The sequence below is a fragment of the Aquarana catesbeiana genome, linkage group LG13 (assembly GCF_042186555.1).
Source record: "Aquarana catesbeiana isolate 2022-GZ linkage group LG13, ASM4218655v1, whole genome shotgun sequence".
Lineage (NCBI taxonomy): Eukaryota > Metazoa > Chordata > Amphibia > Anura > Ranidae > Aquarana > Aquarana catesbeiana.
Window position 1 is genome coordinate 61,110,521 of NC_133336.1, and position 19,562 is coordinate 61,130,082.

The following is a 19,562-nucleotide window of genomic DNA, read 5'->3' on the forward strand; positions in this document are numbered from 1 at the left end:
GAAGGTTTCATTTATTTATTTTTTTTAACACACAGGTAAAAGTTTAACTAAAAAACAAACAATGGTTTTCGGTGAAGCAACAGAAATTGACCTTTAAATATATATTGTACCATAATAAAATGGCTCCAAAGTACTAATCTAATAGTGTTAGAAAATGGATGCATTTTTTTTTTATAAACTAAGGAATGCTATCCTGTCTTTGACGACTAGTCTTTAATATCTGTAGTTCTTTTTTGTTCAAAGTAAGGCATGAATTTCTTTGTGCGGTTAAAACGTCCAGTGACTGGTGAAAAATGTCCATTGGAAAACAAGGCACATATTGTGTATAGATACAATTCATATAAAATGATCACAGTGAGAGGGGGTAGATGAAGAAATACAGCGTCTGCATTTTAAAACATGGAGGTGTCACAGATCAAAGGCTCCGCAGAGGTGAATGGAATAGTCACTGGTCATGGCCTCCATGGTTTTTTTTTTTTTTCATACAGTGAATATTCCCAACTCTCTAGTAATCTTTTCTGTATGGCTGCTCCCATCACTGTACAATAGCACCAATCAATTCCTGGGAATGACCTTAGACAATTGAGCAAGAGTTGCGACACTTCCCACAACGTTTTTTCTTCTTCTTTGGGTGGAAGACTGTAAGGATTGCTTCATCAAACACATTCTTGAGCCCCTTCTGAGTCAAGGCTGAGCACTCTAAGTAGCACTGTGCTCCGATCTAAAGGCAAAAACAAAAGAAAGTTACGGTAGGCCGTGAAACCTAGTTCCTTTTTTAAAACCACTCAATGGGCTGGCCCCAGTACTCTTCTGGTTTGGTTAGGGTCCAATCTTAACCCATCTCTTGTCAGCTCAAGGTGTCATGAACTTGCACCCTAGGAAAGCCTCATCATCATCGTCGCAGAGGTCTAACTAGTACAATGCTACATGCTAATGTCACCATCTTAGCACCATCCTCTGTATTACTGATGACTGCCCATTGTTAGTCCGAAATATAGGAGGAAGAGGACCCTGTTTATGCCCTGAATAGCCAAAATACATCTATAAAAAGGTAAGTACACTAAAACAATTGCAGGGTGGGAAGGCTGGATTTGGACTATATATATATATATATATATATATATATATATATATATATATATATATATGGCTTTTTTTCTCTGAGAATAGGTGCAGGAACTCCCCCGTCTAAGTCACCTCTTCTCTTTGCCCCCTACCCACCTCTGACCACTGTCCCTTGATTCCACCCCCTACCCACCTACCAGTACTGCACCTTTTAGAGAATACAGAACCAAGTATCATGTTGTGGTGCTAAATCATTTGTATGGAACATGTTAATGATAAAAAGAAAAGCAGTAAAATAGATCCCCTGCAGCCAGCAACAATAGAATCCCAGCAATAGATCCCCACACAATGGACTCCACCCCAACAACAATAGATTCTCTGCAGCAACAGTGAACCACTAACAACAAAATATATCACCCAGTAATAAAATATCCACCCAAGCAACATTAGACCCCCCCCAGCAGAAACAACAGATCTCCCAGCAGCCAGCATCAATAGACCCTCCAGCAGCCAATAAAAATAGACCTCTCCTTCACCAGTAGATCCCTTCCAGCAACATAAGACCCCCACAGCAACAATAGATTCCCCCATCAGCAAGCATAGACCTTCACACAAAATCAGATCCCCACCAGTGACAATAGATCCCCCAGCACCCAACACCAATAGACCCTCCAGCACAATCCATGCTATTACATACATTCAGTGCTGGAGGTGCCGGAACTACATTCCCCTGCGTTCCCGCTGAAAAAAAGCCCTGTATATCTATCTATATATATATATATATATATATATATATATATATATATATATACTGTATATATAAAGTGCCTTGAAAGAGTATTCATACCCCTTGAAATTTTCCACAGTTTGTCACGTTACAACCAAAAACATAAACTTGTTTTATTGGGCTTTTATGTGATAGACCAACACAAAGTGGCACATAATTTGGAAATGGAAGGAAAATGATAAATGGTTTTCAATTTTTTTTTTACAAATAAATATCTGCCCCTTTACTCTGATACCCCTAACTAAAATCTAGTGGAACCAATTGCCTTCAGAAGTCACCTAATTAGTAAATAGGGGCCACCTGTGTGTATTTTAATCTCAGCATAAATACAGCTGTTCTTTGAAGCCCTCAGAGATTTGTTAAAGAACCTTAGTGAACAAACCGCATCATGAAGGCCAAAGGAACACAACAGACAGGTCAAAGATAAAGTTGTGGATAAGTTTAAAGCAGGGTTAGGTTATAAAAAATATCATACGCATTGAACATTTCATGTAGCACTGTTCAATCCATCATCCGAAAATGGATGAGGAGTGGATGGAGTATGGCACCACTGCAAACCTACCAAGACATGGCCGTCCACCGAAACAGACAGGCCGGGCAAGGAGAGCATTAATCAGAAAAGCAGCCAAAGAGGTGCATGGTAACTCTGGAGGAACTGCAGAGATCCACAGCTCAGGTGGGAGAATCTGTCCACAGGACAACTATTAGTTGTGCACTCCACAAATCTGGCCTTTATGGAAGAGTGACAAGAAGAAAGCCATTGTTGAAAGAAAGCCATAAGAAGTCCCATTTGCAGTTTGTGAAAAGACATGTGGGGGACACAGCAAACATGTGGAAGAAGGTGTTCTTGTCAGTTGAGACCAAAATGTTACTTTTTGGCCTAAAAGCAAAATGCTATGTGTGGCGGAAAACTAACACTGCACATCACCCTGAACACCCCATCCCCACCATGAAATATGGTGGTGGCAGCATCATGTTGAGTGGATGCTTTTCTTCAGAAGGGACAGGGAAGCTGGTCAGAGTTGATGGGAAGATGGATGGAGCTAAATACAGGGCAATCTTAGAAGAAAATCTATTATGCCCTGTACACACAATAGGATTTTCCGATGGAAAATGTGTGATAGGACCTTGTTGTCGGAAATTCCGACCGTGTGTGGGCTCCATCACACATTTTCCATAGGAATTTCCGACACACAAAGTTTTAGAGCTTGCTATAAAATTTTCCGACAACACAATCCGTTGTCGGAAATTCCGACCGTGTGTACACAAATCCGACGCACAAAGTGCCACACATGCTCAGAATAAATTAAGAGACAAAAGTTATTGGCTACTGCCCCGTTTATAGTCCCAATGTACGTGTTTTACGTCACCGCGTTCAGAACGATCTGAATTTCCGACAACTTTGTGTGACCGTGTGTATGCAAGACAAGTTTGAGCCAACATCCGTCGGAAAAAATCCATGGATTTTGTTGTCGGAATGTCCGATCAATGTCCAACCATGTGTGCGGGGCATTAGAGTCTGCAAAAGACTTAAACTTGGATCGGAGGTTCACCTTCCAGCAGGACAATGACCCTAAACATACAGCTAGAGCTACAATGGAAAGGTTTAAATCAAAGCATATTCATGTCTTAGAAAGGGCCAGTTAAAGTACAATCCAATTGAGAATCTGTGGCAAGACTTGAAAATTGCTGTTCAGACTCTCTCCATCCAATCTGACAGAGCTTGAGCTATTTTGGAAAGAAGAATGGGCAAAAATGTCACTCTCTAGAAGTGCAAAGCTGGTCGAGACATCCCAATAAAAATCCCAATAAAATACATTTATGTTTTTGGTTGTAACATGACCAAATGCGGAACATTTCAAGGGGTATGAATACTTTTTCAAGGCACTGTATAAGCAGCAATCTGATAAAAACTTTCACATTTTAACTGCAAGATCAAAATGATGGATACTTCTAGCCCAAGAAGGTTTTAGACAAGAGACCCCACCACACCATTGGTTCTTGCAGCACTGCTTCCTCATGGCCTATGAAAGAAGACCTTGAGTAATTGCCTAGTTTGTTTACTTTGAAATTGTGGCTGTTATATTTATCCCTTCATCTACTATTAGAATTTTATCAATATCTTAAAACCTACCATCTTTGCAAGTTTCATTCCTTGTTCATAAGAAATTGGTTTTTCTTTCATATGGAGAAGTCGAGCCAGTGTTTTTGGGTCATCTCGTAGATCAATCTACAAGAAAAATAAGATATAAAAACTGATAAACCTTAGTGCTACATTATATTAGGAACCCTTCTTGATGGTGATGTTGCATTACACCTTTCTGCAAAGACCCATTAAAACAGGATATTACAACTCACCCAGCATTGCTTACCTCACACCCATTCATAAAAATAAACCGTTTTATTTGTCATATACAATGAATAAATGCAAATAAGCCATTGCATCTGATTTAATTCAGGGCTCTGAAAATTCAACATATAGAAAAACAGAGCTGTGATCTTATATACAATGGAGGTGTTATATTTGTGGAAGGTGCCCCAATGCAACTATATTGCCAATCTGTCTACTGAGCATGTTAATAGGATGACTGGATTCTTACCCACCTACAAGCCAAACATTGTCCTTTTTAAGTTGATCCTATAGGAATACATTGACACAACGGCTAAAATAGAATTCTGTGGGCACAAACTGTCCACCCTGTAAAGGTCATGAGACATCATATTTAAGGTGAAGGGTATATAATGCTACAGCATACAAAGGCATTTTACAGAATTGTGTGTTTCCATCCACATGGAGGGCCTATTTCTGTTCCAGCATAACTATGCTCCTATACAAAAAGCCTGGATGATAAAGACTTGGCTTGATGAGTTTGGCGTGGTGGAACTAACATATAATACTTAACATAATATCTTTGGCATGAATTAAAACTTGTAAACTAGGTCTCCTTGTCCAACATCAAAAGCTGACCTTTCCCAAATGCCCTTCTGACTAAATGGGTACAAATTCCCACACATTCCAAAATCGAACAGAAAGCCTTCCCAGGACAACAGAGGCTGTTCCCGCCACAAATGGGGGGGGGGGGGGTTACTCTATATATAATAGTGTCTACAGATAAATGTGATATATTTGAATAGGAACACAAGAAGAAACTTGCCTTTTCAATAATTTATTTGATGCATTTGGCTACTGTGGAAAAAGTAAGTACACCCTAGGCATTAAAAGCATGTATTGCCCTTGTAATAGAAATTACATGTTGTAGGCATTTTAACCGCCCACCAGTATGTGACATCTAAAGATTTGGACTACTTCTCAATGCAATGTTCCTTGCAAGATGTTTGTGGGTTTCCTTGCATGAACTGCTCATTTCAAAATCCCCCTAAAAAATTTAAATGGCAATCAAATCAGGTCTTTAACCACTTCAATACCAGACACTTTCACCCCCTTCCTGCCCAGGCCAGTTTTCAGGTTTCAGCGCTGTCGCTTTTTAAATGACGGTCATGCAACACTGTACCCAAACAAAATTTTTATATTTTTTTCCCACAAATAGAGTTTTCTTTTGGTGGTATTTGATCACCACTGTTTTTTTATTTTTCTTCTTTTGTTATAAAACTTTGTAAATAAGTAAGTTTTCTCCTTCACTTATGAGCACTGATGAGGCTGCACTGACGGGCACTGATGATGAGGCAACGGCACTGATAAGCAGCACTGATAGGTGGCACTGATGGGCACTGTTAGATGGCACTCATAAGCAGCACTGATTAGGAGGCACTGACAGGCATCACTGATGGGCACAGATTGGCATTTCTAATAGGCACTGATTGGTGGGCTCTAGTGCATCCTCGATGGGTCTGCACTGATAATCAATGTGCTGATTATCAGCGCAGACCCCCCCTGTCAGGAGAGCAGCCGATCGGCTCTCCTCTATTTGCGCTTTGTCAGCACGAGTAGAGGAAAAGCTGATAAATGGCCCTTCCAGGTTACCATGTGATGAGCTATGATTGGACACAGCTGATCACATGGTAAAGAGCCTACGTCATATGTTCTTTACCAGGATCGGAGATGCGGTGTGTCAGACTGACACATTGCACCATCGATTGTGGCGCTGCCTGCCCCCGAGGGCTCGCACTAGCAGCTTATTCTTCTGGACATCATATGACCCCCACTCAGGATAATACAACCACTTTACAGCCGTCAGTCTGTTATATGGCAGGCAGGAAGTGGTTAATTAGGTTAATACATAATCCTAATTTTTTTTTTTTGAGTCATTCCTTGTTGGATTTGGTAGGTGCTTTGGATGATTATCATGTTGAAAGACTAGTTCCCAATTTAACTTGAAAGCCTCACAGTCTCATTAAGGGTCGGTTTACACCATGAATCACACCGGACCGCACTGTGTGTTCCGGTGTGATTCACATGCGCTCCGGGTGCAGTGCTATTTCAGCCTATTAATTTGAATGGTCTACAATCGCACCGGAGTGCAGCAAAAGTAGTGCATGCACTACTATACAAAATGCAGAGCAACCAGAGGAAGGCAAATGTTTTGTGTTTGTAACCTGCATTTGTGCTAATGTTTGCATTCCACTGACATCCACTGCAGATCGCAAGGGCAGTGCGTTTTTCCTCATACTATTCTGGTGTGAACACTTTAATATGATCATAGGCGCAGCTTATTGCATTAGGGTGTGCACCCCAAAGCGCAAACACACATGTGTGTATATACACTATACTGTCAAAAGTATTAGGACGCCTGCCTTTACACGCACATGAACTTTAATACCATCCCAGTCTTAGTCTGTAGGGTTCAATATTGAGTTGGCCCACTCTTTGCAGCTATAACAGCTTCAACTCTTCTGGGAAGGCTGTCCATAAGGTTTAGGAGTGTGTCTATGGGAATGTTTGACCATTCTTCCAGAAGCGCATTTGTGAGGTCAGGCACTGATGTTGGACAAGAAGGCCTGGCTCGCAGTTTCCGCTCTAATTCATCCCAAAGGTGTTCTATGTGGTTGAGGTCAGGACTCTGTGCAGGCCAGTCAAGTTCTTGCACCCCAAACTCGTTCATCCATGTCTTTATGGTCCTTGCTTTGTGCGCTGGTTCAAATCATTTAGTGGAGGGGGATTATGGTGTGGGGTTGTTCTTCAGGGGTTGTGCTTGGCCCAAGTTCAAGCTTAGTTCAAGTGAAGGGAACGCTTAAGGTGTCAGCATACCAAGACATTTTGGACAATTTCATGCTCAAAACTTTGTGGGAACAGTTTGGGGATGGCCCCTTCCTGTTCCAACATGACTGCGCACCAGTACACAAAGCAAGGTCCATAAAGACATAGACTTAGCAGGGGTGGTTAGTAACTAAAACATAATAAAAGAAAGTGTAACAATCTAAAACAATCTAAAAAATAATTCCAAAGTAGCTATAATGGTGTGAACCTCCAAACTAAAAAGTTATTGCTCTTGAAGTTAATTTGTATTGCAAATATCTGTAGAGGGGTTTCCACCATCCCTGGTAAGTTTCATTTTGTATGTCTTATTTTCAGTTTGATGTGTATTCTCTGCGATATGTAACTTCACATATATCGGTATTGTGGTAATATTAAAATGTATTGAGATTTCCAAACATTAGAGGGTTCCATCATTATTGTTTTGTTATTGATTAGTAAGTTGCTGCACTTTTTTTTTTACTTTTTGTGGTGTGGGAACACATAACAGTGCTTAGCAGCAAGTCTTTTACTGACACTTTTTTATTTTACCTCCAGAAGTTTATTGTAAATAGTAGTGTGGTGATTACCTATTATACTAAAGATCGGCATGTGGCATTAATAAACATCAACAGATTTAAGTTCTGCCCGACCAGGCCGCCCCCCCCATGGACAATGTGCCCGGCTGCTGAGTTCATCTCCCCATCCCTGCACTCAGTGCACGGATGGGCACTGACTAATAGCACTGATAAGCAACACTGATTGGCAGCACTGATGGGCACTGATTGCTATGGATAGGCAGCACTGATAGGTGGCACTGATAGGTAGCACTGATTGGCAGATCTGATGGGCACTGGTCGGCAGCACCGATAGGCATCACTGATGGACACTGACTGGCATTGATGGGCAATTATAGGCAGTACTGATTGGTGGCACTGATAGGCAGCAATGATTGGCAGCACTAATTGGCACTGATAGGCGGTAGTAGCACTGATTGGCAGCACTTATAGGGCAGCACTGATTGGCAACAATAGGCAGCACTGATGGGCACTGATCAGAAGCACTGATGGGCACTGATTGGTGGCACTGATAGGCAGCAATGCTTGGCACTTATTGCCAGCAATGATTAGCACTTATAGATGGCACTAATTGGCACTGATATGCAGCACTGATTGGCACTGATTAGCAGCACTGATGGGCACTGATAGGTGGCACTGATTGGCAGCACTTGTAGGTACTGATTGGCACTGATAGGTGGACCTGATGGGAACTGACAGGGGAGAGGGGGAGTTTCACATTAAGCAGATAGTGAGACTTGCAAGAACCCCTCAGTGTGTAAAACTGACAGGTAAATTAACTGCTTGCAGCGAGAAAGACAGCTGTCAAAACTGAGCGGTGATGTCAGGGGTGGGCGGGGCTGAGCAGCTATCAAACATCAGCCACATAAATGTAGCAGACCCCCGGGCCCCATCCCATTGGCTAGTGTTTAATATGTGTTTGGTCCCGCCCACCCCCAACATCACCATCCAGTTTTGACAGCTGGCCTTTCTCCCCACAAGCAGTTACATTAGCTGCCAGTTTCACACACTTGAGCTGCTCTTGCAAGCCTCACTATCTGATGAATGTGATATTTGGTGATATTTTTTTAAATCCTTTGCCAGACCCAAAGACATAAGCATATACAACTTTCTAAGGGCCTTATAGAATGCACTATGACACCACACATTTAAACAGCAAAGAGAACATCAGACCTTAGATGTCTGAGGTTTAAATAGGACTGGTTCCATCTGCATAATGTAAAGCCGTTCTAATCATTGGCACCTTATCCGGAACACTGGAACATTGCATTCTAATTTCTTGGATTCAGTGGTGGTAACTATAGGAATAAAGATGAAAAATACCCTTTTCCACGTGACAAATGTGCATTTTTGATCATTTATAATTAAAATGAATGTCAAGTTTGTGTCATTTGTCCACATATAGCACCTTTATCTGCAAGCACAATTTAAATCAAGATCTAATGCTTGTCTGGTCAAATATGTTGAAAAAGTCATCAATTTCCATGGAATGCACTTAAAGTGATTGTAAATGATCACCTTGTAAGACAACCCATTCAGTTTAAAATAGACATGAAAGAATATAAAAATACATTATAAATACCCTTTTCCTTTTTTTATAAGTGATCACATTCCCTCTCTCTGTTCTCAGCTGCTTAAGAGCTGGGAGGAGGAGAAGCAGCAGCACACTGAGCTTCCCAGTGATTGGCTGTGTATTTGGGGGGGGGAGGTGGGTCTGATCATTGGAGAACATGCAGAGCTAGAGAACTGACAATGGTGTCTTCTCCTGCTTAGTGTGGTCAGTTTTTAATAGGAAAGCAAGGGGACTAGTAGAAACACCAGGAATTTCACACAAAGGAAGCAATACAAAGAGAACAGGATACTTTCTCAGTACATGGTACAGCAGGCACATATCAGGAATAGGAAGCGGTGGTAACAAACACTGTCATTTTTCATACGACTGTATTGTGTCAGAAAATAAGATACAGGCCCAGGTCTGTTACGTTTGTTTTATGTGTTTCCATATTTGGAGGTGTGCAACTACATTTTTCAGCTCTATGTGCACAAAACATAACTTTTTATATGCCAGCTCCCTCCAGCCCTGTACAGTTCAGTACATTTACCTGTGTTCCTATTAGGACATAAGGTACATGTGGCATGTAGGCTCTGACTTCCGACACCCATTCCTCCTGGACGTTGTGGTAAGAAGCTGGATTGACAACTGAGAAGCAAATCAGAAACACGTCTGTATTTGGGTAGGAGAGAGGTCGAAGCTGGTCATAATCTTCCTGTAGAAAAGAAAATATATCATATAGTTCACACTTTCTCTGTCAGCTGTGCTATTTTTTGCTTTGTGCACCAATGTATTCTGTACAAACAATGCATTTAAAAGGCCTCATTAGTCAAAGTTTCAGATAAGTCTTATTTTTGACCAATCTGATTCAAATTCACTCCAAAGCTGACACAAGGAGAATTAAAGGAAGGTTCTGATTGGCAGCAAAAGGGCAACACATTTACTATAATTTATTTTTTCTTATCTAGCCTCATTGCTTCCTGCTAACTTGTGTTAGACACCAAGGGGACGGCATAGAAAGACGTGACCTATAGTTTGGTGGTTTTCCCCGTTTCCAATAAACCAGCTCAGTTGGGAAGGCTAATTAAATGGAATTGGGACGGCAGTTGTATTCTTTGTGCTTCTTCAAGCAACTCAGATCAGAGGAAGAAAACTTCTCTATATAGTTACTTTGTATTTTAGACATTCTGGTAAATCTGAACTCCAATGGACTGATTGGGTCCACCTGTCTGTTTTTCAGGGTGACCCAATTGGACCATCCATTGCTCTCTATGGAGCGGTGGATGTCAGCCAATCAGGGATCCGTTCCCCATTCGTACGGTGGATCGGATGACAATCGGATGGAAACACAGACGGTCCGTTTCCATCCAACAGCCCATAGAGAGCAGTGGGCTGTGTCCATGTCCCCTCTGCATCAGAGGAGCAGACACGGACCTGTCATACACCTGCTCAGCGGGGATCAGCGGAGAGAACCCCCGCTAAGGGGGCAGAACTGCTGGCAGACTCCGCCAGTGTGAAAAGAGCCTTAAGCAATATTAAACCCAATAGAAGGCCTTATTTATATTGCATCTTACCAATTCCTAGATGTGATGCCTGCATTCGTTTTCTTTTTTAGGGTGGGTTCACACTAATGCAAATTGGATGTGGGTTTCCCCCGCATCCAATTTGCATGACAGGAGATTGTGACTGGCTCTCAATGGAACCGGTTCACATATCTCCGGGGCGGCTGCAGAGCGGATTGCACAGGAGTCCTGTGCATCTTTGGCTCAGTTTGAGGGTCGAATTAAAAAAAAAAGTCCCTGATTCGTCCCTGCAATGGAGAACAGGGACGCACCGAGTCCCCTGCTGCGAGCCACATCAGTCGGAGGTGTGAACCCAGCCTTAAAGTGGTTGTAGACCTAGTTACACCACTTTTACCTAAAGGTAAGCCTATAATAAGGCTTACCTGTAGGTACAGGAAATTGGTATATTTACCATATACGCTTGCGCCAACAACATCGGGGCATGCGCACTGAAGAAACTCTCATGCGCGTGACGTCACGCGACTCCGGGGCAGTCACAGAGCCGGAGTCCGCGACCTTGGAAGGAAGAGGGGTGAAGATGAATTCGGCCACCAGCGGGGACAGCGTGGACATTGCGGGCTTCGTTTCCAGGTGAGTGTAACATAATAGGCTAGTATGCGATGCATACAAGCCCATTATGCTTTTACTTTGCAGGGGGAAAAAAGAGGAAGTAAAACTCATCAGGGTTTACTTCTTTTTAAGCTTTGTTTCCTTTATTTTCATTATTGGCCAGTAAATCTGTTGATTTTCAACAGAACAAGCGCTCCTGCAAATATAGCAGTTGAAGTGTGGAGACAAACCATTTACTACTGACAGAGATGCTTGCAATGAGCAGCTTTTATTCATTCATCTAAAACCTTTATCCCGAAAGGAAAAAAAATGTTGCTGCAACTGCTGCTGTCCAAAGGAGCCCATGTATTCCTTCATCCAGAATTTCGGCACTCTAATATAAGAGGTGTGTTCCTGGCTAGATCATCAGGTGAAAACAGAAAGAAAAAAAGAAAACTAATACAGCCACCACATCTAAGGACTGGTAAACTGCAATATATTACATTTTTGGTTTGGGGTTGAATACCGCTTTAAGTATTGTAGCTATGTGTTCCTTAAAGCGGAAGTAAACCCATCCATAAAACAGTTTCATTTCCGGCACGTGCCGGAAATGTAACATTCCCATTGGTTTTGCTCTCAACCAAACTGTCAAACCATCCAATGGCTGGTGTCATAACTGATCACATGTGCAGCATCCTGGCAGTTGTAGATTAAACAGAGGCAAAGATGGCAGCTTCCTTGGCTGAAAACGATAGGAGGGTCTACTTACACTTTAAAACATCATTAAATTGATTTTTAAATGGAGCTAGTGGAAGGACCGGAATGTAGTTTGGTTTTAGCCTCTTCACTCTACAGCAGGTGTCTCCAAACTTTCTAAACAAAGGGACAGTTTACTGTCCTTCAGACATAAAGCGGGATTCCGGCCAGCTAAAAAATTTTTTTAAAGTCAGTAGCTACACACACTGTAGCTGCTGACTTTAAATAGATAGACTTACCTGTCCTGGGTGCCCGCGATGTCGGCCGCCCGAGGCCGATCCGTCCCTCGGCTCTCGGGTCCCGGCACCACCATCCTAGGTAAGGGAAACAGGCAGTGGAGGCTTGCGGCTTCACTGCCAGTTTCCTACTGTGCACGTGTGAGCGGCACGGCACTCTGTGAATGGCCCCGTGGCTTTCTGGGAACACACACAGTTCCCAGAAGACAACGGGGCCGCTCAGCTAGGAGCAGAACACGACGCGGAATAGGAACAGGCAGATTAGGAAGGCTGCCTAGCAACAAGGGTTCAGGTAAGTATAAAACATTTTTTTTTTTAAATGTTTTTTTTTTAAATTTTTTTAGGATTTTTGGTGCATTTTTTTTTTTCAGGGTGGACCTCCACTTTAAAGCGGAGTTCCACCCAAAAGTGGAACTTCCGCTTTAAGCACTTCTCGCCCCCTTACATGCCTCATTTGGCATGTCATTTTTTTGGGGGGGGGGGTACCTTCTTTTTAGAGGGACTTCCTGTCAGCAGCTCCTGTCCCACTTCCTCCTTCCGCTTCTCAGCCGCCTAGGTGACTCCTCCTCTCCCCCCTAGGCGGCCCCTCCCTCCCTGCAATCTTCTGGGACGCGCCACAGGTCCCAGAAGATTGCCTGGCCGATAGCAGAGCACAGCGCGACTTGCGCATGTGCAGTGCACGCCCGGCCGAGAAGCTGTAAGCTGTCACGGATGGGCGCCCACTGCATATGTGCAGGTCGCGCTGCGCTCTGCTGTCAGCCAGGTAATCTTCTGGGACCTGTGGAGTGTCCCAGAAGATTGCAGGGAGGGAGGGGCCGCCTAGGGGGGGAGAGGAGGAGTCACCTAGGAGGCCGAGAAGTGGAAGGAGGAAGTGGGACAGGAGCTGCTGACTTTTAATAAACGTAAAAATGAGTGGAACTCCACTTTGGGGGGGGTCAGACTGTAGCCATTAGGAGTAGAAAATATTCCGACGTTAGTGGGAATAAACAATGCCCCATCATTGGTGTCAGTGGGAGGAATATTGCCTCATCGTTGGTGTCAGTGGGAGGACTATCGCCTCATCGTTTGTGTCAGTGGGAGGAATAGTGCCCCACCCAACACTGGAGCACAGGTGTGTCAGGAGGAAGGTGTCTCTGGAGCTGCTGCAGGTGATCCGTGTGAGAGGGGAGTGGTGGTGAAATCTATCCCAGACCTCCTGGCCCCTTTCTGGGGAAGCCATGGAGGCCAGCAGGGCCTCTCCTGCTGGAAGCTCTCAGCCATCTCCTGGGCCATCAGGTGACATGCATTCCTCTGTACAAACCATGGCTGCTGATCTCTCTGCCCCTGGTGAGGGTGAAGGCTCAGAGGCAATTCAGGAGCGAGTGGTGGCCGGGATTAAAGCCCTGAATAGGGAGAGAGACAAGCTGTACAAACTGAGAGCGGAGCTGAAGCGCTTGAGAAGGCAGCGTGAGGGCTTGCACAGCCAGAAACGTGGGTCCATGGATCCGGAGATCCAACTGGCCAAGGTCCGGGTGGAACACCAAGAAACCATTGTGGCCATGATGGAAGGCAGAGATGGGCCCTTCAAAGAAAAATTCTGCAATGACAGAAGGTTTGCCAGGATGACAAAATGGAGGTGGAGGAGGAGACCCCCAGTTCAGACCCCCTGCCCCCTCAGGGAGAGGTAAGCAGCCCCATGCCTTCCCAGGACTCAGGAGGCATGCTCAGGGCCATCCAGGTAATGGAGTCTCCTATGCGGGAAGATCAGCTGGTGTTTCATGAAGAGGACATTACTGATAATGTGCCTGACAAGGTAAAGCCTGTCAAGTCCCATATGGTGCATAAAACTGTTTTTCTGAACACTGTGACTGATACTGACAATGTGCCCAGTGACAATCAGGCTGCTAATCCCACGTCTAGCAATGCTGTGCCTGCTGATGCTGCAGTGCAGCAAAAAATGCATTTAAAAAATGACATTCCAGCAGAGGAACTGCAAGATTCAGCAGAACCAATTAACCCCCCTTTAGCTGAGTCTAAAGCTGTTTGCCCCACAGCTGCTGAAGACTCTACAGCACAGCTTCAGGAGACAACTGGTATTACATCAGAAACTGTGACTATTCCTGATGGGAATGTGAATGTTTGTGTGATTGATAAAAATCATCCCAGTACAAGTGTGATGAACAATGGTCCCAGTTCAAATGTGATAGACAGTACTACCAACTCCGTTCCAGCAGTGAATAATAATAGTAATGAACAGACTACGGTGACATCAGTGTGGGGCCTTGGCCCTGATAAACCTACATTTGCTCAGGTGGTACGCTCTGCTCCTGGTAGCTCCGCTCCCAAGCGGAGTTTCCCCCTGCAGCCTACCACTTTGGGCACCCCGGGATCTGGTCTTGGGTCTCTGGCTTCTGCTGGGGGTCCGAGAAGATATGTGGTAATGCTCAAATGGGAAGGTGGTGCAATCCCTCCAGCACAGCGTGCAGTGGTGGATTTGATTTTGGAGATGGGTTTTGGGGCAAATGATCTGTATGCTCTTATACATGTAGCTGGGACACGGGATTTTACCATTAGTTTCACCAGGCCAGAGGATCTTGACCTGTTCTGGGAGCGATATGAGGCTCGGTGCAGGTCAAGACCTGAATGGGAAGGTCTGACCCCAGTTGCTGTTTCGCAAAGGTCAACGGTGAAAAAGATAACCATCATACTCACCAATGAGAGTGTTCCTGCTCGGGACCTAGAGGTCTGGTTAAGGAACTATGGTGAGGTTTTGACTAAGCCCAGCAAAATCCTTGATGAGCGTAACATCTGGACTGGGGGTTGGTCAGTAACCGTCAGGTTGGCCAGGGATGGGAATGTTGTCCGTCACCTGCCCTCCTCAGCTTTTATAGGGAGGGATAGGATGACTATTTCTACCCTGGTCAGCTGAAGCTGTGTCACCGCTGTGGAGAAAAGGGGCATTTGAGCTCTTCCTGTTCAGCCTTGATATGTTCAGTGTGTCGGGGTCAGGGTCATATGGCTAAGGACTGCACCGAGATGATCAGGTGCAACCTGTGCCTGCGCCTTGGCCACCCCTACAGCAGATGTCCTGAAGCCTGGCACAATATGGAGAAGGAGGTAATTGATGACATGTCAAGGCTGGACAGGATGGAGGGTGAGGCCCCTGGTGTACCATCCTCCTCTGCAGTGACTGACTCCCCTGGTCCTGCTCAGGGTCCCTCCCCAGTTCCTGTGGCCACCCCTCCTGTGTCTGTAAGTATTCCTTCTGTATCTGTCTCTGTGTCCCCCCAGCCTACTGTACCATCTCCTCATGTGTCAGAACCTTCCAAGTCTGTGCCCCCCGAGTCAGTTACCCCCCAGGAGTTTACTCCTCCTAAGTCTGATTCAAAGGGAGCACCCCCTCCGCCAGGAGTGGTAGTGGGTACTAAAAAGATCGCTTCTTCCTCTCTAAAGGAGTCTTCTGTAAAGACTTCAAAGAAAAAAACAAGAGATGAGGGCATCTCTGAAGCGGACCTGCAGTACCTGGAGGAGAAAAGGAAGGTTGGAAAGCGAAAGAATCAGGTGGTGAGGACGGAACAGGCTCCAGTGCCTGTCTCCAACCGTCATAGGTCCTCTAATTGGGATATTTCTTCATCTGGAGCTTCTTCGGAGCGAAGTTCCGATTCTGAGATAACGTTCGAGGCGGCCTCAAGAAAGAGAGAGGCTTCTGGTGATGAGCAGCAGTGGGGAGCTAAGAAGCAATCCACCCAATAACCCAAATGGCGGTTCCCCCTCCGTTAAAAGTGGTGACAATAAATGTCGCCAGCATTAAGTCAGTAAGAGCTCGTTCTATGGCCTTCTTTTTGTTCAGCCAATTAGACGCTGAAATTTTATTTTTGCAAGAGACTAGGCTCACCTCCTTGGCAGATATTCATATGGCCAAGAGAGAGTGGAGGTATGGTCCATCATACTGGTCTCTTGCGGCCGAGCCTTACGGCGGTGTGGCGGTGTTGTTTAAAACCGGCATGGTAACTGTCCGGCGGGTTATTGAGGTGGAGATTGGGAGATGTATGGTCTTAGACGTCCTTGTGGGAGGGCAGGACCTGCGCCTAATTAATGTCTATGGGCCGCACACAAAGTGGGACAGGAAGTGCCTTTTTACAAGGATCAAGCCATTTCTTTTTTACATCCCGACAAGTGGTCTTTGGAGGTGACTTTAATACAGTAACTAGGCCCAAGGACAGGAAGGACTTCAAGGACAGGCTGGGATATGATAGCGTTTTTTTAAAATAGTATGGTTAGGGATGCTGGTCTTGTGGATGTGCACATTAAGCACCTCCCGGATGACACCGGGTTCACCTTTCATCGAGATAGTAGTCAGAGTAGGATAGATAGGTTTTTTTTGAAGGAGACCTCTGCTTTCTCGCCCCCAGTGGTGCAGGCAGTAGAGTTCTCTGATCACTGTATGCTATCTGTGGTCCTGAATGCTTCAGACGCCCCTCAGAGGGGTAAGGGCATCTGGAGATTGAATTCGACTCTACTCAAGGAAGAACATGTTAGACAATCCTTTGAGGAATTCTTTCAGGCACAGGTGACCATCCTGGACATTTGTAGCAGCAAGGCTGAGTGGTGGGAGCTGACCAAAAAGAGGATTGCTGGATTCTTCAGGGGCCTAGCCAATAGAAAGCAGTTTAATAAATACATGACCTACCAACGTTTACGGAGGAAGCTGGATATTCTTGTCTCGAGAGGAGGAGATCCTGGGGCAATCTCCGAAGTGAAACTCCTTCTCAGGAAGTGTCAATATGACCGGCATGCCTCTTTGGTTCTGGAGAGGGACTATGGGAAGTACCACTCGCCTGACCCTTACCAGAACTGCAAACAACGTGTAGCAGTTAAAACGGTCGTTGGCCTTAAGGACAGTACAGGTTCCTTGACAAAGTCCAGGTCAGGGATTCTGGAGGTCCTGAGGTCCTGAGGTCCTTTTATGCTGCCTTCTTGGGAGGAAAGAGCTTGACCATGACAAGATGGAAAGCTTTTTGGACTCTACTCCAGGTCTAAATGATGAAGATGTCCCATTTATGAATTTGACAGAGGAGATCACAGTTGAAGAGGTGATAAGGGCAATTGAACAGCTTGCCATCAAAAAGTCATCTGGACCGGATGGCTTGACAGCTGAGTTTTACAAAGCCTTTAAGTCTATTCTGGCCCCACATTTGGTAGAGGTTTTTAACAGTTGCCTTGCAGAGGGGGTACTTCCCCCTTCCATGAGGCACTCGGCTGTGATTCTTCTTTCAAAGGGTAAAGATGCTTCGATGATTGAGAATTGGCGCCCCATCAGCCTTCTTAATGTCGATAGAAAGATACTGGCAAAGATATTTTTCTGGCGCCTATCGTCAGTAGCAGAGTCTTTGCTTTCTCGCCATCAGCACTGTTTGGTCCAGGGTAGGAGCACCTTCACAGCGGTTTTAGCTGTCCGGGAGGCCTTGGAACGATGCAGGGCTGCAGGCTGGGGAAAGTTTTTGCTGACATTGGATCAGGCAAAGGCTTTTGATCGTGTTAACCATGAGTACCTGTGGTTGCTCCTTAGTAAGTATGGTCTGCCGGGTGGTTTTGTCGATTGGTTGAAAGTCTTGGGGGCAGAAAGCTTTCCTCTTGTTAATGGTTGGGCAGTCCTTTGAGGTTGGCTCTGGAGTGTGTCAAGGTTGTCCCCTGAGTCCCCTGCTCTATGTGTTTGCAATCGACCCCTTCATCAGGAGGCTAGAGAGCGGCATGTTGTGTGGGGTGCCAGTGGGGCTCCCGGGTAAGCCGCCTTTGAGGGTTGTTGCCTATGCGGACGATGTGTCGGTGATTGTCACCGGGGCGGATGAAGCAGAGGAGGTGGTCTCTCTGACATCACGGTATTCTGAAGCATCAGGCTCCAAGATCAATCAGGAAAAGAGTGAAGTTTTCTGGATGGGAAAGGAAGGTGAGGGGTTTGATCTCCCGGACACCTTTCCAGTGCCCCAGGAAAGAATTAAGATTCTAGGCATTGAATTTGGACCTGGCGATTATGGCCTCAAAAACTGGGAAGGCAGACTGGAAATTGCCAATACTAAGGTGGTCAGCTGGAAGAGATGGAAGTTATCTATGAGGGAAAGGGTTGATCTGATTAAGACTTACCTGATTCCGATCTTCTTGTATGTCAGCTTTGTCTGCATCTTGCCAGTGTCTCTCTATGCTAGGGTCAGTAGTGTGTTCTTCCAGATGTTGTGGGGGAACAGACTGAACCCCATCAAGAGGAATGTCACCTATCTATCCAGGAGGGAGGGTGGCTTAGGTATGGTCAACCCAGTTCTTTTATTTTCACTGCTTTTTCTCAAGTTTAACATTGGTAATATGCTTGCAGTGGAACCTCCTGGATGGGCAGGCATTTTTAGATCTTGGTTTAGGCCTTTTCTGTGACTTTGGGAAGAAGGTGGCCAAGTGAAGAATCTCAGGGGTCATCGTGGTCAGCTACCAGCCTATGTCGCTCCGAGCCTGAAGTTATTACGGCAGTGGCGATTGTCGGCTGAAGATCTCAGATCGGTTCTGAGGAAAATCCTTATGAGTCGAGTCTTGAGCGAAGTCTTTCATGACCCACTGGCCTTAAGGGATTGCCCAGGCCCAGTTTTGAGGGCAGGGTTAATTAATTTGGACAGAGTACCCCCTAAATTCAGGGATCTGGCCTGGTTGTGCTTCCATGGGAGACTCTATGTTCGGGGCAATTTGAAATTCCGCAGTGGGATGGATCGTAGCTGTCCTCGGGAGGAGTGTGCAGGTGAGGAGGAGACTATGGACCATTTTCTGCTTCATTGCCCTTTTAACATAGAGGTGTACAAACAGGTGGGGCAGGCCCTCGGTGTTCCTTTCCTCTCCAGGCTGGGTTATGCTGAGTGGGTGTACGGAGCATTCAATACTGGTGGTGTTTTTTGTTTAGATACACTTTTTCTAGTTAGCCTAGTAGTCCGTTATTTCACCTGGAACGCACGGTGTCAGGTCAGCATTCGGCATAAAATCCTTCCTGTTGAGGTGGTGGTGTATGACATTTTGCATGAGGTGGAAAAGATTTGGGTACTTGAGAGAGACAAGCGGAGTCAGGGGGCTTGGTTGAAGGCGTGAAGGGGATTCAAGCCTCCCTGACTGCCAGGAGTCTCTTTCCCGGGTGTGGCTGTCTGTCTCTTATCACCCTAGATTATTTTTTTTTTGGATTAATTTTTGATAAATGGCTGCATACATAGGTGATGGGTTGTGCCTCTTAGGCCCTCTCTGCTGCTTTTATGTAAATAATTTTGGTAGTGGATTATGTA

The 19,562-nt window shown here is 45.1% G+C and overlaps 1 protein-coding gene across 1 annotated transcript in view; it reads right to left on the reverse strand.

Moving 5' to 3' along the window:
- The window catches only part of RHOJ (ras homolog family member J), a 151,319-nt gene continuing 131,757 nt past the window's right edge, over window positions 1-19,562 (reverse strand). The window contains exons 3-5 of the mRNA XM_073609782.1: window positions 9,724-9,888; window positions 3,987-4,082; window positions 1-721 (exon numbers count right to left, since the gene is read on the reverse strand). Of these exons, the coding sequence (XP_073465883.1) occupies window positions 575-721; window positions 3,987-4,082; window positions 9,724-9,888 (408 nt within the window). The 3' untranslated portion in view covers window positions 1-574. The remainder of the gene's footprint in view (window positions 722-3,986; window positions 4,083-9,723; window positions 9,889-19,562) is intronic.